The 22,500-nt window shown below is 38.4% G+C and overlaps 5 protein-coding genes across 8 annotated transcripts in view; 2 read left to right on the top strand and 3 right to left on the bottom strand.

Annotated features, from left to right (window-relative positions):
* Positions 1–182, bottom strand: part of dym (dymeclin) — a gene marked incomplete in the record, with an annotated part of 65,935 nt that extends 65,753 nt beyond the window's left edge. The window contains 1 exon segment of the mRNA XM_014009326.1: positions 1–182. This exon segment is cut by the window's left edge and continues 41 nt beyond it.
* A 463-nt stretch (positions 183–645) lies between these two features.
* Positions 646–3,059, bottom strand: c21h18orf32 (chromosome 21 C18orf32 homolog). Of its 2 annotated transcripts, none has more exons than XM_014009325.1 (3): positions 3,038–3,059; positions 1,485–1,686; positions 646–1,370 (listed from the first exon to the last, which is right to left on the bottom strand). In XM_014009325.1, exons 2-3 carry the CDS (start codon positions 1,662–1,664, stop codon positions 1,305–1,307), a joined length of 246 nt encoding a protein of 81 aa, XP_013864779.1. In that variant the 5' UTR covers positions 1,665–1,686; positions 3,038–3,059; the 3' UTR covers positions 646–1,304. The 2 variants fall into 2 exon arrangements, with proteins under 2 accessions (XP_013864779.1, XP_013864778.1); XM_014009324.1 differs by lacking the exon at positions 3,038–3,059 and adding an exon at positions 2,919–3,031.
* Positions 3,060–3,061: 2 nt separating this feature from the next.
* Positions 3,062–6,623, top strand: rad1 (RAD1 homolog (S. pombe)). 3 transcript variants are annotated; one of them, XM_014009322.1, is made up of 7 exons: positions 3,062–3,128; positions 4,092–4,293; positions 4,381–4,489; positions 4,578–4,735; positions 4,849–4,949; positions 5,664–5,762; positions 6,131–6,623. In XM_014009322.1, exons 2-7 carry the CDS (start codon positions 4,099–4,101, stop codon positions 6,309–6,311), a joined length of 843 nt encoding a protein of 280 aa, XP_013864776.1. In that variant the 5' UTR covers positions 3,062–3,128; positions 4,092–4,098; the 3' UTR covers positions 6,312–6,623. The 3 variants fall into 3 exon arrangements, with proteins under 3 accessions (XP_013864776.1, XP_013864775.1, XP_013864777.1); XM_014009321.1 differs by having other exon boundaries at positions 3,069–3,124; XM_014009323.1 differs by having other exon boundaries at positions 3,120–3,143.
* A 247-nt stretch (positions 6,624–6,870) lies between these two features.
* On the bottom strand, positions 6,871–10,888 carry bxdc2 (brix domain containing 2). The gene is made up of 10 exons (XM_014009320.1): positions 10,722–10,888; positions 9,820–9,931; positions 9,697–9,740; positions 9,545–9,615; positions 9,402–9,451; positions 9,246–9,319; positions 8,977–9,027; positions 8,128–8,229; positions 7,872–8,000; positions 6,871–7,362 (listed from the first exon to the last, which is right to left on the bottom strand). Exons 1-10 carry the CDS (start codon positions 10,869–10,871, stop codon positions 7,114–7,116), a joined length of 1,032 nt encoding a protein of 343 aa, XP_013864774.1. The 5' UTR covers positions 10,872–10,888; the 3' UTR covers positions 6,871–7,113.
* Positions 10,889–12,412: 1,524 nt separating this feature from the next.
* Positions 12,413–22,500, top strand: part of dnajc21 (DnaJ heat shock protein family (Hsp40) member C21) — a gene marked incomplete in the record, with an annotated part of 18,240 nt that continues 8,152 nt past the window's right edge. Inside the window, 6 exon segments of the mRNA XM_014009319.1 lie at positions 12,413–12,767; positions 15,212–15,305; positions 15,404–15,527; positions 20,778–20,909; positions 21,053–21,357; positions 21,435–21,601. Of these exon segments, the coding sequence (XP_013864773.1) occupies positions 12,671–12,767; positions 15,212–15,305; positions 15,404–15,527; positions 20,778–20,909; positions 21,053–21,357; positions 21,435–21,601 (919 nt within the window).

The following is a 22,500-nucleotide window of genomic DNA, read 5'->3' as shown; positions in this document are numbered from 1 at the left end:
TCTCGGTTCCTTTAAAGTACAACTGTTTCTAAACTAAATATAAATTTTCTCTAGGTTGTTTGTCGGGTTTAACTCAAAACAGGGCAAATACGTGAAATACGGCTGTAATTCAGACAGCTAAGTTTACTCTACGTACTACCGTCCTCCATGTTTTCCACGTCGCCACCCATTGCGTGATGACGACTTGAACGCATCGTTTGACGCGATGGGTCCACACCATTTACTGACCGGCTGAAAAATCATCACGGCGGGAAGGCGGAGTTTGCACCACATTACATTCAGCCTTTCAGAAGGACGTCAGTTGTTATCGATAGAATAAACTTAGCTCTTTCTAGCAGGTTGCACTTGGTTTGAGATGGCACACTCTCTCAAAAGCAAATATGTTAAACTTATAAAAAAAGGAAGCTCTTTTCTCACAAACTGACATCCCTTCTAGCTGGGTTATAAGCCGGCTCACTGGAAACGAACGGGACCACTACTGGTCATGTACTGGACTGAGAAAGCCAGAACTGGTGCCCACAAACACTGTCTGCATCGAATGAAAAAAAAAAATGTATGCAACCAATATTATTCTGTAATTTCTGTTACATCCCAAATTAGTTTCTACACACTGAAAAATAAACAATACATTATGATACAAAGACATTTTCCAAGAAAGTGCTTTAATTTATTTTTATTTGTTATTCTAAATGCAATTGTAACTATTACTTTTCTGTTAAGAGTACAAAAATATTCCTTTCAGTGAACAACAGTCAAACTTTTACAAGCCACTTGAGCTCATTTCAAACAAATGTTTGTACAATTTGATACTTTAAACCAGTTTGACCACAAAACTAGTTTTTTTCTTAAATATACTCACACAGGACCAGAAAAGGTAATACAACTCCCAAATTACTCTTTACTCGAAGCTTTCACAAAAATATACTTAATGATTCTACTTTAATTTCTATCTATATTATATTACACTTCTCTGAGGAGTATGCTCTTAAAGTGTTCTCTTAAACTAAACAAAACAGCATTCAAGTTGGTCAGAAATAAGTATGTATTTGAAGATTGTCTTTAATTTTTTCATTAAAGTGCTTGCAATTCACTTAATTGCAACTCAATATTATTTGCAATTCATTTATTTGACAAGGATAATGTACAAATAATTAGAATTAAAAAAAAATTAAATCACACCTCAAACAACATCTGACTTTTTTCAAAAGCATATAATTTGAAGAAGACTAAAAATGTTAGTTTTACTATTTAATATCACGGAAATATTTACACAATCTTTGTTTTAGTGGGAACATTCAAAGTGTTCAGTCTGTCTTCTTATCTGCTACGACAGTAGCTCCATTTGCAGTGGCCTCACTGTTGCTTTCAGGCTGAAAGATACCCAGAAAAAATATATATACATGTAAAAAACTTAGAACAACGGCAACAAAGGATTAATTTTAAACACAAATTAAATGCTGAAACATTATTGGTCATTTGCTTACCTTGTGTGTTTCGTTACTTTTTTCGCTGACTTTCTGATCACTGGGGCTTGTATCCTGGACTGCTTTTTTGGTCCAGAAGGTGTTAATGATGGGTGAAATGAAAGGATAGATGATAGGCTCCAGGAACCTCTTGTAGACCCACAACAGGACAGGAATCACAATGCAGGGAATGCACACCATGGCTATGGCTTAGATAGGCTGTCTGAAACAGAAAAACAGAGAATATATACATATATATAACATTTCTAAATAACCTATTTTTATTAAGACAACTCTTTAAATAGACAAAACTGAACTATTACATGCATTTTCACAAGTCCTAAGAACTTAGCATTAGACAGCAGATTGAAAGGTGGCTGATGCTGCACCACACAGGATTTCTTCAATAGAACAGTTACTGAATAGCCATAGCTAAGTCTAGCCTAGCTGTTGTATGTAATGTATGTATGTATATATATATATATATATAATAGCATAACATACACTTCTAGTAATTATTTTCAGGCTTTTACAGTTCTTATCAAAGTACACAATGTTTTGAAGCCTGTAATTAACAGATCAAAAGAGTGTTTATTTTCATTATTATTTGAATTAAATGCTGCTGTACAAATCAGAAAATAAAATGATTCAATTCTTACACAATCAAGCTTTTGACATGCTAAGATGTTTTGACAAACCGAAAAGTAAAATAATAATAATAATAATAATAATAATAATAATAATAATAATAATAAATTAATTAAATGTATGCAATTAAAGGCATTTTTAAAAACTCTGGACATATCAAACCAATCTCACTTCTGTCCTAAATTTAGGTGCAATAAATTCTTGTAGAACCAGTATTTTGTGTCAAGGATGTACTAAATTAGATCCTAATTTTACATGATTAAATGTTACTGTGAGAATTAGATTTACCAGCATTATAAAAAAGTGTCAGCATGTGTAGTGCTGTCTATAGATAAACACAAGAGGGACGGTAAACAAATCAAACAAATAGGGCCAAGAACTGACTTCTGTGGATCTCTATCAGCAGTGTTGACTAACTTTTGTCATTACCAAAATGTTAAAAATCCTCACCACTAAAAGAGCAATAACGTTCACAACACTGTGTCCAAAGCTCTGGGGGAGTCGTAATGGAAATGAGCACTAACTAGGTCTAAAAAGCCCTAAGTACTATAAGCTAATTTTAAGATCAAACTCTGACCAGCCAGGTCTATCGACTTAAGACCGTTTGGTAAACAAAAAAAATACGTTTTACAGTTAATAATTTCTAACACTGGATAATTAAACAAGCAGGATCATTGCTGCTCATACGTACATTTACTGCTGATAACAAATCAGCTCTAAACCTGACGACTAGCCAAGAGCTAGCTCCCGGCTAGCGGTAACAACGACTGGTGAAAAACCTAAACATCTTCTAAGCAACATTCTTACCTTAATACAACAGGTCACAAAATAGCGACAATGTCAGACAGTACTGAAGCAGAAAAGAAATGTATTACTTTCTATTAAGGTGTTCTGACTCGCAGAACTGCCTCGGGAACGTTACGTACCAACTAAAGTACAACTTCCGGGGAAGAAGACGTAAGCGGAAGTGGTCCGAAACAGAGCGCACATCTTCAAAACACACGATCGCCGCGGTAGGTGGGTCTCAAATTTGTGAGTGGCTGACTAACGATGGCAAGATTTTCTGATTATATTTCGAAGCATTTTATTCAGAAGAATCCACTTAGCATAAATACACAAACAAACATTTCACTCTGTACCACCGAAGCTGTGCCTAGCTTTGTGTGCCTAGCCAACAATAACATGGTGCATACTGTTTTTTTCATGACCTTCTTTAGTATCCAAGCTAAAGTGAAACATTCATATTAGTTACTTATGTTTAAGATGCAGAATTAAACAACTAACTCGTTTGTGTTTGTGTTGCACATGAAAATTGACTTTGTGTTATGTTCTTGTTCCTTTAAGGAGACTCAAAAACTGTCATGCTATATTGTCAAAGCAAAGAAATAAATAAATAAAATGATTGAAAGGACCAAAGAAAGACTGATGAAAGACGCAAACATATAGCATAGTGACAAGTTTTTTTTTTTAAAGAAAGGCACAACACCAATTAAAAACTGATGGGTATTGAGTACAAACCTCAATAAGTTTTAGTGGGCTGTCACTGGTTTTTAATAGCAACACATAAAATCTGGGACAGGACAAACTAAGGGACAACCCTGGCAGGAAAGGACATCGGTTTGACCAAAATATACCAGAGATTTTCAGACCAATAAAAAAATATTCTAAAGAAGTAAAGGCTGGTTTGATGTGAACAAAGACACACACAGTAAATGTAAAATGATGACAAAGTGTCCCAAAATGAAAAGACATGAAAACTAAATAACACATAACTAAACAAATAACACAAATTGAATCTAGGCCCATTCGAATCAAAGCTAACAGTGTAAATGCGTACACCGTAACAACCTTAAAGGCTGAAAACATAACTGTGCTTTCCTCTTTCATTAATAAAGTCTTGTCTCGTGGTCTCGTCTGTTCATGTTTTATCACAAAAACATACACAGATACTTTTAAGAGCCTCAAACTTTTCTCTTTCAGTTCTACGATGCCTCTGTCCACACAGTCTCAAGGCGAGGATGAACAGTACGTTTTAGTGGCCACTTTGGACAACGCCCGCAATCTTTCCAACTTACTAAAGGCTATCAGCTTTAAGGACCACGCCATCTTCACTGTGACGCCCAACGGGCTGAAGGTCACCGTGGAGGACTGCAAATGTGTGCAAGCCAATGCCTTCATCCAGGTGTGTTTGTCCTCTGTTGTTTTGGAGAGCAGCACAAAAATAAAGACTTGAGTTTGAACTCGTAGCAAAAGCTCTGGTTTATTTTAGGCAGATATTTTCCAAGAATTCACCATAAAAGAGGATTTGATCGCTTTTCAAGTAAACCTCACCGTTCTGCTCGACTGCTTGAATATCTTCGGAGGGAGCATAGTAGCGGGTAAAACGGAAATTAAACTCAACGTTTAAGTGAGCGAAAATTCAAACCTGAACCAAACGTTGACCTGTTTTCTCTGACTCATATGTAGGAATATCAACAGCCTTGCGGATGTGCTACAGGGGGTATGGTTACCCTCTGACATTATTCCTGGAGGAGGGCGGTGTAGTGACTGTTTGCAAGATTAACACCGAAGAACCAGAAGAACCGATTGATTTTGATTTTTGCAGCAGCAATGTCACAAACAAGGTTCACTAATGACTCTGTAAAAGTGCTGTACATTAGGAAAACACTAATTAACCCCTTTAAAATATTATCAAGAGAATAGTTTACGTTCTAAATGAAATCTGTGTTTTTCGAAGGTGATCCTGCAGTCAGAGAGTCTGAAAGAAGCCTTCTCTGACCTGGACATGACCAGTGAGGTGCTACAGATCACCATGTCGCCCAACCAGCCATATTTCAGGTGAGCATTGCAGGGGGTTTCTTCTCGCTGGGAAAAAAAAATGCAGCAAAAAAATCAGAGACCCGTCACCTGACGTTATTTGTGCACAAATCTGTTGCAGTTAAATCCAAAGTTATTAGTGTGAAATACACTTTAATATGAATGGATAATCACAAAAAGCCCAATTATGTAAAATCAGTGTTCTCTGTGATGGTTTCATGTGAATTTAAGGCAAAGTTTTTGGTGCAAAACAAGCTTATTCCAATGGTTTAAGTTTAAAATTAAATGTTGCAAAAAGTAGCTCTCAGACTATTTAATTTTGTGAAAGTAGCTCTTAAGGAAAAAAAGGGTTGGAGACCCCTGAGTTAAAGGGTGTCCCGATACTTGCACTGTCCCTCCTATGAAGTGTGTATTCAGTGGGCGCAGGTTACAAGAGTACAAAAATTGGAGAATCGGTACAGCACAGGTCACGTCATCGACTGCAACGTAACTGCAACATCCAAAGTGGCAGGACCGGTCGCTGATTTGGCATTTGTACTTAAAAATGACAGTGCAACTACAACAAGCAATGGTTTTTAGGAGAAGAAATGGCATGATGGTGCTCTTCAGGTTTGTGTTTTATTTCCTGGTTTGTCGCTTTAATGCTTGCAACTCACTTGAAACTTGTTCCACACTGGATTTTTGAGTTTTCTTTGTTTTCTTATGGAGGGATTCTTGTTCTGTCCAACTCTCCAGGTTGTCTACATTTGGGAACTCTGGAAGTGCCCATTATGATTACAACAAAGATTCAGATATGATGGAGCTGTTCCGGTGCGCCGAGACGCAAACCAACAGGTGAGCCCGATCATCAGATGAGCAGTTCAGTCACTGCAGTGAAACCAGTTTTAGTGTGTCCACAAGGTGAAATACAAGTTTAGCATCTTTGCTGCCTCTTAGAAAAAATGGTTTGGTTTCTGAAACGTATTACAGTTGATACCAGTACTAATCAGTTATGGTTTTCATCCATTAACTTTATTTAGGTTTAGTGCAAGGTTTTGTGAAATAAAAAACGGATTTGTAGAATCAGTGAGTCTATTAAAAAATAGATATAATCGTGATATTATTCACACCTCTTTGCTGCTATTCATGGACTGTTGTTTGCTGGTTATTTTCTGTTTATAGAGCTGCAGTACAGCATCTGCTTCACTGATTTTCTCTAACAGATATAAGATGTCCTTACTGAAGCCGTCCACCAAAGCCTTGGCTCTGTCCTGTAAAGTCTCCGTGAGGACAGACAACAGGGGTGTCCTCTCGTTGCAGTACCTGGTCCGAAACGACGACGGGCATATCTGCTTCGTGGAGTTTTTCTGCTGTCCCGATGAAGAGGTGGATGAAGATTTATAGGGGCTTGTTCAGTTGCTAACGTGATCTTGTCCCTCTTTTGTAACGCAGGCTTCTTTTTCTACAAGTTTTTACTTTTCTAACCCTGGGAAAACATCAACATCCACTCCTGAAATGAACTTTTTTCCCTTCTCATTAAGTCAACAGCGGTCTTTCTGCCTCGCCTCATTTACTGCATCAATGCAGTGCTCCCATTTGCCTTTGGATTACCAAGACAAACTAGAAACTTTTATTGTATGTAAAAAGTTAAGAGCACTTTTAAAGATTAAAGTGATCAGTTTTGTAATAAAATATAACAGAACATTTGAAATGATTCATAAAGAGCATTGACCAGTTTATTATAATTCTAAACAAGAATCTTTGTTTCGTAGACACTCATTTGATAAAACGTTTTTACTACATTCATATTTATAACTTCTAGACTGTGTAAATTACTGGTAATCTGGTGATCCGGTTCTGTAATTTACAAGTGTTTATGTCTGTTTTGAAGTATTTGCACACAATAAGACCTGAAGCACTTTTGAGTATTTCATTTCCCCATGAAGTACAAAACTACCAAAACTCAAATTTTTAAGCATTAACTTTTATTAAAAGGTTTGGTAATTAATATTGAAGTTTTGTAACCATCTGCACATTTGTCACGTGGAAATAGAAATCACCAGTCATATCATGATGAGACAAACATTTCTCTAAGAACAAAGTGTGTTCAGAGAAGCCAACCAGAAACTCATAATATGGGACAGAAAACATGAGATAAATTATGGCCAGCAGAAGTCATCCATTCAAGTAAATCCAGTCCATTCGGTTATTTTCGAGCCCTCTGCATCCTCTGCCTTTTGAAAGGTTTGCTTCTCTTCTTCTTCACCAGCTTTGGCTCCGGCGCCTCTGTCTGAATGTGAACAGGCTTCTCCTCAGCCGGCGTGAGGAAGACATCTGCTGTAACATCATCGTCCTTGTTTTCATGCACTTCTGTCTTCTTTACTTTCTTTAGATCCTTCACCAGCTGCTTCTCGCGCACTTTGGCTGCTGCCGATAGCCGCAGATCGCGCCGGTGCTGTAAAGGCAGAAAAATTAGGGACAGTGGATACTTGTTTTAAAATGTTGTGCTTGAATTTATGATCTACATCAGGGGTGGGCAATCCTGGTCCTCGAGGTCCGCAGCCCTGCATGTTTTACTTGTTTCTCTGCTCCAACACACCGGATTTGAATGCATGGGTGTTTATCAGGCTTCTGAAGAACTTCAGAAATTCAATGACTGTATCAAGAGTGTTGGAGCAGGGAAAATAGTAAAACATTCAGGGCTGTGGCTCTTGACCAGGATTGCCCACCCCTGATCTACAAGACTATACAGTAATGCAGAAGGTAGAGTGTAAAGGGCTGCTTTCTAATCAGACATCTTCTTCCAGTCATACTTTTTAGTGTCAGCAGATAAAAATCATGTTCATTACATGTTGTCACAAATGCCACCATGTCAAAAAAAAAAAAAAAAAAGGCCAGATGTAACAGGCAGTAAGTAGGCTCGACTGTGGAAACCAGTTTAGAAATTCAAAACAAGATTTTTACCAAGTTAGGGGACCGGAAGTGTGGGTTTTCAAACAGTGTGGGCCCTCCAAAGCTTCCATGGAAGATCTTAATGAGGTTGAGAACAAATCGAGGACCGATCTCCACCAGCGAAGCATCCTCCTCCATTATCTGTACATGCAAAGAGTGAACAGAGGAGTTCTTATACAAAACAGCATTTGAAAAAACATGAGCACCAACAACTTCACTTAAACTTATAATTGAAGCCTTAAACCGATGAAGTCTGAGGAAACATTACCTGGTAGTTTCTAAACCATATTCTGTTGTCAGTGATGGAGAATGTGAAGACGTGGTCCACAAAAGGCTGACTCTTAGGATGGTAGCGGGGAGTGGAAAATGTCTGCAACAAGCAAAACTTGTGGTTTTTTTTAAACTGAAAACAAAAATAAGTCAATACACCTAAAAGGTTTAACCTTGTGCCAAATGCCATGTTGTCAACATGCTCGGTAATCTGTCTGGAAATGTTGTGCTTGAGCAGAACAATAGATGAATCATTTATCAAGCCAATGTCAACAAGTACAAATAGATTTTTTTCTTTTATATATTTCAAGTACCAAACACTCACATCCTGTTTACCAGATATGTGGTCAATTAAATGGAGTAAAGTAGCTGAGCGTGCTGATGTTAAAGATACCGTCACCAGGGGTGTGACCAGGATGTTACATTAAATGTTTTGGTTTGTAGGGACACATTTTTTGGTTTTAGCATAACCAACAGCAGGAGAGAGTAGGCCTGTCACAATAAAGAATAAACCAATTAATCACACAATAGATTAAAATGAGGATGATAGTTTTAATGTAACAATATTATCGTGTATCGCAATTATTTCTGAGACAATTCATCGTCCAGTCAAATTTGTTATCATGACAGACCTAGGACAGAGAAGCCATTGTTTTGTTTGGTGCAGGCTCACACACACAGTAACTCTGAGCATGAGCTGAAGAATAAACCTTTTTAACTGGGAACTAACTTGGTTTTCTGTGCATTTAATCAGGCTTTTCTTACAGAAGAATGTTTATTTCTCAATAAAGATATTGTATGTTTTTCTAATATTCCTCATTTCACACTTGGTCGGTTCAAAACATACCTGAATGAAGAGCTCCTTCAGTACAGCATACTGGGGCTCAGCATCAAATTTCTGTGTGAAGAAATAAAGAAATGATTGCTGACTCATTAAATCCATAATTATTACTCAAGTCACACAGTAAAAAAAACTTATGTCAAAGGTTAGCAGCTCGAAATGTGTTTTTGTTCCTATTTGGAGCAGACGACTGTCCCCTGACACTCAATCAATGATATAACAAACTGACAACTTTTATTGAACTCTCTCAGGTTTTAAGGCTGTTTAATACTCACAGGGTCAAACGAGAGCAGCGGTCTGGATCCTTTCAGGCAGTTTCCTGTCATTTTGAGCTCAGCCAGTGTATGAACTGTGGAAAAGACAAATAACTTGTCTACCTGTAACAAGGCAGCTATCCTTTTTGTCTAAGGCACGAAGGAGAAACAACTTACTGTTCTGCACCAGAAACTTAGCAGAAGGTCCATGAGGACTGTTAGAGATCCTACAGAAAAACAACTTTTTTTAATTTCTACTGCTTTCCAACCGTCCTAAAGCCAACTCAGTTAGATGACACAAATACTGATAAAACACTCACCACATGTACAAGTCCTGCTTTTTCTTGGCCTCAAAAAAGATGCATTTGTTGCAGTTTTTGATCTCGCAAACCTGCAAAATGACACTGATCTTAAGTTCTGCTTTGAAGCAGGTGATTATACAAAATGACACCTAAAGTTAAAACAAACTCACCTCATTGACAACAAATAATTTGTCCTTCCTGTCCATTTTTGTATCTAGAAATATAATGTTATAATTCAATGAAACAGTAATTGTCAGTGTTGAGAAGGCAACTGAACAGTGTGTGACACGAACCAGCTTTTGAATGAGGCATCATGGTCCTCAGGTCCTGCATCAAGTGTCTTGTTCTGAAGTTTATTCCTCTTGAAGAAAAGATGAGAACCCTTTCCTTGTTGGTCCATTTGCCCTGTTCAGGATAAAGTATTGACGATACCAAGATGATATATTAATTACAAAATACGTGTTGAGTAATACAAAACAACTTTCATTAAACCGTATCATCTCAAGACATTTCATTTTTTATTTCACTTTCATTCTTGTTTGCTAATAGTAAAAGTACTGCACAATAAATCAAATGTCATCACTGCAACAACAGTACAGTTGAAACGCAAAAAGCACTCGAAGAATGTGAGTATTAATGGGAAACACTGGGTGTTTATGAAAATTTTAAATTTCTGACAGGTACACCTAACTAGATATAACTCCATATTGTGGTGTTTCGCAAAGGATTCCCCCCAAAAAATTCTTGCACATGTAGTTAGATTAGGTTGATGGTTCTTGATGCAGTCCTATCAGAGTATAGCGCTGCTTTTTTCCATGAAACGTTTTCGCAAAGTAGAGGAAGTAAATAAAATTAATTCTAGTGTTACTTTGAGCAACATATGAGACAGTATTAGGGCCACTGGAACAAAAATATTTATGACTATGTCAAAATTCTGACTTTGTTCAAAGAATTCTGATTTTAATCTTAGAATTATGACATTCTTCCGAGATTAAAAGCCAAAATTATTTTATTTTTCCAGTGGCCCTAATCCTCTTTCATAGTTCTCACTCCTCACATAATCTAGCATCCTATCAAACGACCGTCCCTTATGTTTTAAAGAATATTAACCAGCAACAAAAAACAATTTAACAACACTACTGTATTTACTTTGAGCTACTTAACAAATTAGCTAAAAACAAGCCGAAACACTCACCTTAGAAACTGGTGCTGGGACTGTAACTTCATTTTTCGTCTTTTGCTCGGCTTCTGTTTGACTTCCGCGATCATCTACCACAAATTTACCCTTTTTTGCGTTTTGTTGAAAAGATCCCTGTCCTCCACGTTTTCTTTTGGATGCCGCCATAGTTGATTGCGAGTGAAAACAAATCTCGCGCGACTGGTTGAGATTACGCGAGATTTGCTTTAGACAATAGAATAAACAGCGATCCTGGTGGCGAGGAGGTAATACTGCAACCAACAAGCAACAACTAACTAACTACAGTAACAAAGTTGAATTAGAATTTTTTGTAAAACGTAAAATTCAAACAAATTTAAACGACAGATTTACTTCAAATTCATTCACATTTACTTTCAAAAAGTAACAGGTTTGTCTATTTTATTTAATTATTGAGCATGTTCTGTTATTGTTTTATTTTTCTCTTTATTGCATTGTTCTATGACTCAATTTCTACTCAGATTTATGTTAAACTGTATATCTTTGTGTGTGAATTATGCCCTGTTGTATTTTTGAATTTATAAAAATTTCTGCACCCTGGTGTGAACCAGAAGTGACTTGACATTGATCATGAGTAAAATGAAAGTTTGTCCATTAATTCCTATATAGAAAGTATGTTGCACATCTAAAACATATATAGATATGTCTACTAAACATTTTCTTGTGTGTGTGTGTGTGTTGTTTTATGGCGTACTAAACATTTTATTTGGTTATTTCGTTTTTATATTTGTTCTGTCCCAAAAGCGCTCTCCAGTGACCAACTTCCACTGGAGTGTAATGGCCTATTACCAATTATTTTGCCTGTGCACCCTCTTAGCAGTAGAGTTGCAAAAGAAAGTTGGAAATACTAAGCTCATTTTCGGAAAGTATGGTAAATGGAACAATTCACAGTTCACATGCAATGATTAAGTAGATGAAAGTAATAATTAGTGACTCGTGTGCATGCACAACATAAAAAAAAGATCTGACATTCCTTCAAGTTTTTATTTGATTTAAATTAAAAATAATAATCTGTTCAAACCCAGATCAACAGAAATACAAAAACATTTTTACTGCAACTTTGAAACAAAAGTAGAGAGAAGAAGAAAATAATTAAAGAGTGGATAAAAATATTTGCACAGAACTATAAACCTTTCTTCATGACATTTTCCTGGTATCAATAATGAACACCAAAGAAAAAGTAAACATTTTAAGATGGTGTTGTGTGCGATGTATTAGATTTTGTAAGAATGTTTTGAGGTTGTACTGTCTTTCTAATAAGGATATACATCTGCATACAAAGAAAGCAACATGTTGAGAAAATAAGTGTTGTCAACATTGTCAGAAAGCAGAACAACAAGTACTAATGCAGACATTAAATAACAACTGAAGAAAAGAAACTCATGCAGGTTAAATAAACAAACAAAAAAAGATGAGGCAACAAATCTGATAATGTTTTAAAGAAAATAAGAAAAAAATAAATTACGAGGGAATTGGTTGGTTTTAGCTTCATATAAGATGAGGCATTTCCTGATAATATCTCTAAACTGTAATTGACTTTAATCACGATGTAAATCTTTGAAAACACGTCGGTATTCAAATCTAACACTAGAGGGCGGTAAAGAGCTGCAGTGAAAGTTTTTCCTTTTTTAAGCGAGAGCCTGAAGTCTCGCGAGATTAAGCGGCATGCGACAAAAAACCAACACGTCTGTGTGTGTGTGTGCTTACTTTAAGGTTCTTTGTGAGCAAAATAATAATAATAATAATAACAGTTTACAGATTTAAATATATTAGAAATCGCTAAATATGATGAAACGATCGTCAACATATAAGATGATACAGTGTTTTTATAGTGAGATTGTGCCGGTTGCTAGCTGCTAAGCTAACTAAACTAGTCTGAAAACGTGAATTCTTCTGTTGTTCACTTCTAGTGTCCGCTTTAGAAAAAGATGAAGTGTCACTATGAAGTGTTGAGCGTGAAACGGGACGCTGGAGATGATGATCTGAAGAAAGCTTATAGGAAATTGGCTTTGAAATGGCATCCAGGTGAGTAGTGGTTGTTAAAGCATTAGCTTAACATGAGATAATCAATTGTACCCTGCCAATGTGTTATTATAACACACCAGTTTCCTTCAGTTCCTTGACCGGATGAGGTAAAAGTTATTTTAAAACTGTTTTTGATAACAACCTGGTCAATAGATAATAGATTACTGAGAATAAATTATATGATCTTACGTTTTTTTTTTTTTTTTTTTTTTTTTGGCTGCATTAGACTCAAAGATCATAAATTCAGTTTTCTGTCCTAAATAATTTACATTATTAAGCGATTTATCTAAATTGTAAAGGACAAATTAAGAGCCTAACATTGCTGAAATGGATATCAGCCACAGTGGCACCTCCAGAAATGTTTTAATGTGGTGGGGGCACAAAGTCAAAAACAGAACATAATTTTAGATTTGTCAAATTTATTTGTTTTATTTCATTTTTACAACTACATTTGTAGTTTGGGAATCACCTTCTAATATACATAGGCAATTTTAGAAACAAAATTTGTGGTAGATTTTACTTTTACCTGAAGTGTAGTCCTATCATTACTCTGATTGTGCTTGTCCTCTCCTAAATTTATATAGACAAATAGTATGCATATAACCTCCTGAGACACGGCATCCTAATGTTGAGGATTTTATCTTTAGACAAGGATTTTGTTTTTAGACTAATTGTCCTTATTCAGGGGGTTGAAATCAAATATATTTACATTTTTATCTCAATTACTCAAAAACAAAGATTGGTTTTATGTTTATGAGCTACTACTAACCCTAAATAGCTCACAGAAATTAAAAATGCAGACAAAGCACAAGTTTGGGACTTGACAGGATAAAACTGTTAGGCCAGAGGAGGGGTCCGCCAATTTATTGTGCTTTTATCACCTGCTGCCCTGTTCAGGCTCTCTGCTTATTGTAATTTAAGGGGAAACTGTTACAGTTTTTGTGCATTTATCTGCCACAGCCACATTTTGCGAGAAGCTTTAATACATGTCAGGGATGGCTCTCATACTACCACATAACCTTTACCCTTTTATCTGTAACTTTGAATAATTTAAGGCCATATGTGTTAGCTAAAGTCGAATCACGAGAGAATTTGCTGACAGCCTTGATTTGTTTCTTTCCTCCTTCACTCTTGGAGATTTTTGATTGATTTGAGGTGAATGTTTACGGTAGTTTAGTTCTGGATGGCTGAACTGATCAGGGGCAGAGATAATTCACTAATCTCTTGAAATTAATTTTGATTCCACTGTTTTTCAATGGGATCATACTGAGCTCCCACGACTTTACTGATATTTTTTGCATATCAGTAATCTGTTTTGCAAGCCAATGATTCTATCTTGTGCTTTATCTGTTCTTAGATATATTTAATAGTGCCAGATTTGTTGATTTACTTTTTTAAAAATCAAAATGATTTCTTGTTACAAAAGCACCGAGGCTAGAGGATCCTTTAAAGTAGAAGCAAAGTCAAACAGGTTGTTTTACAGCTTGAGTTGTGACTGTAAAATAAAATGCAGAAAGTGTTTGGCTAATTAGAGCTGTTTTTATCATAAGCTTCTCCTCAAAGGTACGTGGTCATCTTAAAAAAAAATACTTCCATGCTGAGGTTTGGCTGTCTGCTCCGTCCTTTCCACCCCGAAATGACCACTACCTCCTAGGTCTGGATGCCCCCAGCAGGGGGTGGGTGCGTTTCCTGGACCTGGGAGTATTGAGTGTGTGTGGCGAGTGTGTGTGGAATATAGCGTCCATTTTGTGTGTTTACATTGAATGAGTGGGTGTGAATATGAGGGTGGGAACGCGTGTTTGTGTCTGTGTGTGGTTGAGTCCTGGGCTGCCCCTTCTCCTGGATCATCTGCATCATCAGTAATTTCTAATAAAGTTTAAATATCAAGTGGATCATGGTGGTGAAAGCCATTATTCTGCACTTGTGAAAGTAAAACCTTTGGGCCTCACCCTGGCACTCAGACATTAATTCTGAGTTTAACATTGCCGGACAGGACACGGTTAAAAAAATTTAAATTAAATTAAATACTTCCTTTCCACCATTGCTTTCTGGAGTATAACTTCTGTCTCAGAACTCTGCTTTTTCTCCGATTTGTGTAGTTACATAAAATATGAAGTGTTGTAAAAAAAGTTCTCACAAAAGACCCAGGTTCCTGTAAAAGTAGAAACACACCTTGTGCTATTTTTATTTTTAATTTTTTTATTTTACAATTCTGTCAAGTGTAGCCCCGTTTCAGGTAATCACAAGTAAGTCTGTTTAAGTAAAAGAAAAGTTACGAAATAAAACAAAATACAGAACAAGTCAGCAGCAGCTACAAGTTGCTTGAAATTTGTGCGACTTTAATTTCTCACATTTTTCTCTTCATCTGTGCCTCAACGTGTGATCCATCTTTTCCAAGACCCAACAATGTTTTGCTTGCGTCACTTTATGGCTTTTTTTTTAAGACAAAAACTTGGAAAACGCGGAGGAGGCCGCGGAGCAGTTTAAGCTGATCCAAGCAGCTTATGATGTCCTGAGCGATCCGCAGGAGAGAGCCTGGTGTGTACCCATCTCCTCCCAGATAATACAGCATTCACCAGCAGCAGTTCTCCAAGTCTCATCAATGTTTCTGTCTCTCTTTTTTTTCTGCTCGCCAGGTACGACAATCACCGAGAGGCTCTGCTGAAAGGAGGGCTGAGTGGGGATTATGAAGACGACAGCGTCGACCTGCTGCAGTACTTCACAGTCACCTGTTACTCCGGATACGGCGATGACGAGAAGGTTTGTGTACTTGTAGCCGTGGCTGCAGGAGTAATGTTTTGTATTACGCAACCGTCTTATTTAAAGTGGAGAAAAAGAAGGAAAAGAAAACAACCTTGCTGGAATTCTTGCCTGAAGGCATTCATTTCAGCTGCTCAGCTGGTTTTAGTGTCCGTTTATCCTCAGTAGACAAAACAAAGTGACGCTGATGAAAGAAGAGCTTCAGCTCAAATGGCTCACGGTTTGAACGTTTTTTTCTCTCTGATTCCTAAAGGACAGTCATTTGTTAACTGTAGAACAACAAAGACAATTAACTGGGCCAGCCTGTTGTTGGATGACTGCACAGGAAAATTAATAAAGGGATGAAAGCGTGATGGAAGACTATGAATCATCTGTGGAAAAAAAAATGTTGAATTTTAGGCTCTTTGCATGTTGTGATTTCAAAGTAAGGAAGGTTTAATTACTTTATTTTGGATTACGGATAACTAAACTAAATACAACAATGAGAAATAATAACAAGGACTTGATGCCTCTGCTGGAGGTTTTAGTTGGATCCATATCTATTTGAACACTGACACAAAGTTTAGTACCTGTTTACTGAAACATATTCAAGTTATAGTTATATAATAAACATGGACATAAAGTCCAGACTTTCAGCTTTTATTTGAGGGTTACCACTTTAAAATTGGATGAATGGAAGTAGTTCGGCTCCTTTAACATGTGCAACTTGTGCCTTAAAGTGGGCCTTTTATGGAAAACTCACCTTTTTCATGTTTTTAAACTTATTTTTGTGTCTCTACTGCTTAGAGAAGCAGTCCAAACACCAACAAGATGCACGCAGCCGTTTTAGTTTTAGCTGTAATTACATGTATTTTTAGGTATCTGGAAACATGGTATTTCTCAAAGCACGTTATTCTGACGTCACAATAACAGTCACCTAGCGACCTAAACCAGAGTCCTGCTCCTCACGAGGCAAGTCAAGGTGAAGCTCCGCCCACTTCCTCAGAAGACGATGGTTGTTCTGTTTTTACAGCAGCCACAGAGAACAGAGATGCCTGGATTGATTTTATTTTTATCTTTGATGACAGTGTTCTAACAATATTGCCAAAGAAAGGTGTAGTTTGTGAAAATAATTTCACTTTGGAAACTTCTACCATGTCGGGGGGTGGAGCTAAAGTAAACAAACGGATAGGGGAGGCAGGTTTCCATAGCAACTTCTGAGAGCTGAAGAACAGGAAGAACTGAAAAGGTGAAATTTCATTATTTGAGATTCATTTTGTGAAATAAATCAAATGAACATGTTTTGTATAGCCCACAGATGGATCCTAACTTGTGCTAAGACCTCCATAGTAGGCCCACTTTAAGGCTAATATCTTTATACTTTTGTACACATTTTGACTTTTTCTTGTAATTTTATTTAATTCTGCACTATTTTGTCTAAAAACTGTCTTAGTGCTGCCCTCTATGGGTTAAATGGTGGCTACTGCAGTTGAATTTTCCTGTTGGTTAAAATGTTACGTTTGTCATTTAGTACATGCTTACACCACAGCTCCCGTGTTCGGGTATAAAAACTTACTACTCAGAGACACGCCCCTGCAGCGAGACCGAGCTTTGCGAGAAAGTTTGTTACTGCTTTGAACATTAGCCCATGTTAGCGACGATGCTGCTAACATCACTTTAACATGTTGCCTCGGCAGCAGCGGTTCCATGCATCGCTGATTCAGCGCCCTGAGCCAGCGGCTTGAAGGCTCAGACCCGCTCAACCTCCGGTGAGGAGGTGGGTGAAAATCTTAGACCGCAGCTAAACTACCTGCGTGGCTCTGGTTACTCTCCGTGTTTAGCCACCGGTTCCCTACACGTCAGCACGACACATGGACGTTTGCCTCGTATCAAAACCCAAACAGAATCAACTTTAATGATCATCTGTGTGGTTCAGTATTAGGGGTGTAACAAGATCTCTTTGTATGAAATCTTGTGATATTAAAGTCCCGCGATATCTCTCGTTGAGAGGTAACTGTTATCTCGCTAACAATGTTGCTAACTTAGCGACTTTGTCACTAGATCTAGCAAATTTTTAGACCCCTCTAGCAACAAATCTATTGACTTTTCCCAGTGTTTTTGGAGACTTTAAGAAGCTTTGGCGACAGCCCTTTCCAAGCACTTATCTCCTTTCTCCTCCTTTCCTCTGCGATTGGTGCGGTGAGCCCCTCCCCTTCCGAAAGCGGTCCGACCAGAGCCCTAGAGAGAAGTCTGATAGATGTTCATAAAGGAAAAAATAATAATTACTTATTTTGTTTTTAATTTATGTTGATTTTTTTTGGTAAGTTTGAATGTCATAGAATAAGCAAAGACATGCAAAGATCATAAAGAGAAGGAATAAATACTTATTTAGTTTTATATTTACACTCACCGGCCACTTTATTAGGTACACCTGTCCAACTGCTCGTTAACACTTAATTTCTAATCAGCCAATCATATGGCGGCAACTCAGTGCATTTAGGCATGTAGACATGGTCAAGACAATCTCCTGCWGTTCAAACCGAGCATCAGTATGGGGAAGAAAGGTGATTTGAGTGCCTTTGAACGTGGCATGGTTGTTGGTGCCAGAAGGGCTGGTCTGASTATTTCAGAAACTGCTGATCTACTGGGATTTTCACGCACAACCATCTCTAGGGTTTACAGAGAATGGTCCGAAAAAGAAAAAGCATCCAGTGAGCGGCAGTCCTGTGGGCGGAAATGCCTTGTTGATGCCAGAGGTCAGAGGAGAATGGGCAGACTGGTTCGAGCTGATAGAAAGGCAACAGTGACTCAAATAACCACCCGTTACAACCAAGGTAGGCAGAAGAGCATCTCTGAACGCACAGTACGTCGAACTTTGAGGCAGATGGGCTTCAGCAGCAGAAGACCACACCGGGTGCCACTCCTTTCAGCTAAGAACAGGAAACTGAGGCTACAATTTGCACAAGCTCATCGAAATTGGACAAGAGAAGATTGGAAAAACGTTGCCTGGTCTGATGAGTCTCGATTTCTGCTGCGACATTCGGATGGTAGGGTCAGAATTTGGCATCAACAACATGAAAGCATGGATCCATCCTGCCTTGTATCAACGGTTCGGGCTGGTGGTGGTGGTGTCATGGTGTGGGGAATCTTTTCTTGGCACACTTTGGGCCCCTTGGTACCAATTGATCATCGTTGCAATGCCACAGCCTACCTGAGTATTGTTGCTGACCATGTCCATCCCTTTATGACCACAATGTACCCAACATCTGATGGCTACTTTCAGCYGGATAATGCGCCATGTCATAAAGCTGGAATCATCTCAAATTGGTTTCTTGAACATGACAATGAGTTCACTGTACTCAAATGGCCTCCACAGTCACCAGATCTCAATCCAATAGAGCATCTTTGGGATGTGGTGGAACGGAAGATTCGCATCATGGATGTGCAGCCGACAAATCTGCGGCAACTGTGTGATGCCATCATGTCAATATGGACCAAAATCTCTGAGGAATGCTTCCAGCACCTTGTTGAATCTATGCCACGAAGAATTGAGGCAGTTCTGAAGGCAAAAGGGGGTCCAACCCGTTACTAGCGTGGTGTACCTAATAAAGTGGCCGGTGAGTGTATTCAGTTTTTGGAAAGTTCTGCATGAATGTCATTTATTTTATATGATGTTGGAAGGCCATGCATGATTAAAGCACTGTTCTAAAGGTCTAAGGAGATTCAAGAAATCAGAAAAAGGAAGATATCAGTTGATTTTGTAATAAATAAAAACCGTTAAAACACAGAATAAAAGGCTTTTGCAGCATAAAATTGATCTTGGAAGTTTTCTTGAAACTAATATTAAAATCTTGTCTCGTCTCGTCTGGAGAGTTTTATTTATCATTACACCCCTACTTCAAAGTTGCTCTTCCAAGTCTGAACTTCAAAATTCATTGTGGTTATTTACAGAACCAAAATTAAGAAAATGCTGTCTATCTGTCCAAATAGATATGGACTTAACTGTAAATAGTTTTTATAGTCACTGCAGCATAAAGCTCACATAAGAAATCATTTAGTGTCATTTTTAGTTTGGAAAAAGTCTCACAATCAAACAGGACAATGAAACCAATAACACTCCTCACTCAGGATATACTTGGGATGCAGAACTGGAAGACTAAATCCCCACAAGTGCTTCCAACAGAAATATCTCAGATTTGCTTTTAGCCTTTGGGTCTAATGAAGTTTGGGAAACGTTAAAAATGCCACCAACCTGTATTCTCCATAATGACCAGCAGGGGGCGAGTCATGCTTTGAAAGATGTCTGTTGGTTTTGGAAAATCTTTGTTTTCAAAAGCATCTTAGGCAGAATTTGGCAGGCTTCCAGTTCATCACGGGGCTAACATGAAGACAAATGACTTTAACAGCCTCGCATGCTCACATTCACACCTGTATTGTTTTCGTACCGTGAGAATAAGCTGAAGAGGGAACACACGGAGACACAGGAAAAACATGCAAATGCCACACAATAAGGCCCGAGCCAATATTCAAAGCAGAAGTCCTTTTGTTTTCAGTCTCGAGTGAAACTTTCTGCTTTGATTATTGCCCATCGCTGAAAGCTAAAAGTGGACAAAGTTTGCCAAATTGTAATGGAATGTGCAATAAGCAATCATAAAATGTGCCTTTGGAGACTACACAATTCAAGATGGCTGTCACAGATAACCGACTTTAAAAACAGGCTATAACTCAGGCTATTTTACAGATGAGCAGGAATGTGACAGGATAGTAGCTGGCAGTCTCATGATATCCCATCAGATTATTTTCCAGGTTTGACCAAATTGACTCCACCTCAGTTATTTCTCAACGTAACAGTCTGAAACTCTGGCATAAAAAGCAGTGAGCGAAATGTGTTCCTTCAAGGAATGCTCAGACTTTAATTTATGTTTGTGATCCCTTTGAATACACCGTCATGTTAATTTGGGAAGGATGGGCCCGTATGATGTCCACTACAACGTAAACATTAAGGGTGAAGCTCATGACTCTGTGAGCAAACATGGAGTCCAGTTACATCACGTGGGTCACATGTATTTTGTGTATAGCTGAAGGTGATTTCATTGTTGTGGAACAAAGCCGTTTTTCAGCATAAAAGTGTGATTTTCAGTCTGTAACTCATCTGTGATTTCAGCCCATGTTTAGGCTGGCAGCGCCATTAAACTGTGGGAAAGGAAATTCTTGGTGCCTCTCAGAACGCTGATTTTCTAATTTGCTGTTCCTTTCATTTTCTCTCCCCAGGGCTTTTACACAGTTTACAGGAATCTTTTTGAGTCCATTGTTAAGGAGGAGATGGAGCACCGCAGGATGGACGACGAGGAAGAGGAAGAGGAGTTTCCTCCCTTTGGAGACTCGCAGAGTGATTATGATATGGTAAGCTCCAGACGCTCTTAAAATGTCCATCTCCGTGTCAAACCGAGGTTTGGACAGAAGTCAGTTATGCAAATTATGATGAGAAATCCCAGTCGAGACGGCACCTTGTGTGTTTTTACCCAACACCTGTTTCTGTGTCATAGGTAGTGCACGAGTTTTACGCCCACTGGCAGAGCTTTTGCACTCGCAAAAACTTTGCTTGGAAGGAGGAATATGACACGAGGCAAGCCTCCAACCGCTGGGAGAAGAGGGCCATGGAGAAGGAGAACAAGAAGACCAGGGACAAAGCTCGGAAAGAGCGCAACGAGCTCGTGCGCCAGCTGGTGGCGTTCGTCCGCAAGCGCGACCGCCGCGTGCAGGCCCACAGGAAGCTGGTGGAGGAGCAGAACGCCGAGAAGGTCAGGAAGATCGAGGAGACGAGGCGGCAGCAGAAGCTGAAACAGGCCAAGTAAGCAGAGCGTTCAAACTGACGCAGCTCTTCTCTGCGTCGTTCTGCTACTCACCGAGCTCCGCTTTTAACCCCAGGCTGGCAGAGGAGTACCAGGAGCAGAGCTGGGCAGCCATGTCTGAACTGGAGAAGGAGCTGCAGCAGATCGAAGCGCAGTACGGGAAAGAGTTCGGAGACGCCTCTGAAAGTGAGGAAGACGAGCTGCAAATAGACACGCAGGAGAGAAACGATGAAGATGGAGGAGGTATAAACAAAGACTCGCAAAAAGTTCCTTCACTATCAAAACCTTGTAGATTTTAAAAAAGCCTCGTTTAGGGAGTTCTTAACGACAGGTTCTAAATGTCAAGCAGGACAACAAAAGACAACATGACAAGCACAACGAAATAAAAAAACAACACACTTTAGGAAAAACAAAAGCACTCAAACAAGCAGATAAAAAGCTTTCCAGGAAAAAGATACCATGTTGACACTTTATTGGCTATGAAAATGATTTATAAAACAATAACATAAAACTTAAAGATGACATGCACATTAAAAGTTAAACAATGGCGTTTCTAACCTGTTTTCTTATTTATTTAATAAACATCACTGCAGAAACTGTCTTCAAATCGTGCTCCTCAGACAAAGGTGACGTTATCTATTCAAAGAGCAACAACACTTTAAACTAGCACAGCTAAGAGAGGAAAAATATTTTAAATAAAAGATTTGAAGAATAAGGCAATGGATTTTCAAAATAAAGCGATAATCCCTGAATAATCAGTTCAGCTCCTTTTGCTCTTACTTTGAAATTACTTAATGAATAGATAAGATGAAAATGCCTTTTTTAAACATTCTTTTGTATTCTCTAATCAGTATACTTGAAGCTTTTAACACTGGTCATATACACTCACCGGCCACTTTATTAGGTACACCACGCTAGTAACGGGTTGGACCCCCTTTTGCCTTCAGAACTGCCTCAATTCTTCGTGGCATTCACACCATATACACTCACTGGCCACTTTATTAGGTACACCACGCTAGTAACGGGTTGGACCCCCTTTTGCCTTCAGAACTGCCTCAATTCTTCGTGGCATTCACACCATATACACTCACTGGCCACTTTATTAGGTACACCACGCTAGTAACGGGTTGGACCCCCTTTTG

This window comes from Austrofundulus limnaeus, unplaced genomic scaffold, assembly GCF_001266775.1.
Source record: "Austrofundulus limnaeus strain Quisiro unplaced genomic scaffold, Austrofundulus_limnaeus-1.0 Scaffold57, whole genome shotgun sequence".
NCBI lineage: Eukaryota > Metazoa > Chordata > Actinopteri > Cyprinodontiformes > Rivulidae > Austrofundulus > Austrofundulus limnaeus.
Note: the sequence above shows the minus strand (reverse complement) of the source record. Positions and strands in the feature narration are given on the sequence as shown.

What these genes read in the sequence shown, in the direction of transcription:
- bxdc2 (XM_014009320.1), bottom strand. Translation starts at nt 10,871, where the DNA reads ATGGCGGCATCCAAAAGAAAACGTGGAGGACAGGGATCTTTTCAACAA. An exon ending in CGCTGCTCTCGTTTGACCCT is followed by an intron (nt 9,028 to 9,245) that starts GTGAGTATTAAA and finishes TTCTTCACACAG; the next exon opens with AAATTTGATGCTGAGCCCCA. An exon ending in ACTTCCGGTCCCCTAACTTG is followed by an intron (nt 7,363 to 7,871) that starts GTAAAAATCTTG and finishes CTGCCTTTACAG; the next exon opens with CACCGGCGCGATCTGCGGCT.
- c21h18orf32 (XM_014009325.1), bottom strand. Translation starts at nt 1,664, where the DNA reads ATGGTGTGCATTCCCTGCATTGTGATTCCTGTCCTGTTGTGGGTCTAC. An exon ending in AAAGTAACGAAACACACAAG is followed by an intron (nt 1,371 to 1,484) that starts GTAAGCAAATGA and finishes GGTATCTTTCAG; the next exon opens with CCTGAAAGCAACAGTGAGGC.
- rad1 (XM_014009322.1), top strand. Translation starts at nt 4,099, where the DNA reads ATGCCTCTGTCCACACAGTCTCAAGGCGAGGATGAACAGTACGTTTTA. An exon ending in CGGAGGGAGCATAGTAGCGG is followed by an intron (nt 4,490 to 4,577) that starts GTAAAACGGAAA and finishes ACTCATATGTAG; the next exon opens with GAATATCAACAGCCTTGCGG. An exon ending in CCCAACCAGCCATATTTCAG is followed by an intron (nt 4,950 to 5,663) that starts GTGAGCATTGCA and finishes CCAACTCTCCAG; the next exon opens with GTTGTCTACATTTGGGAACT.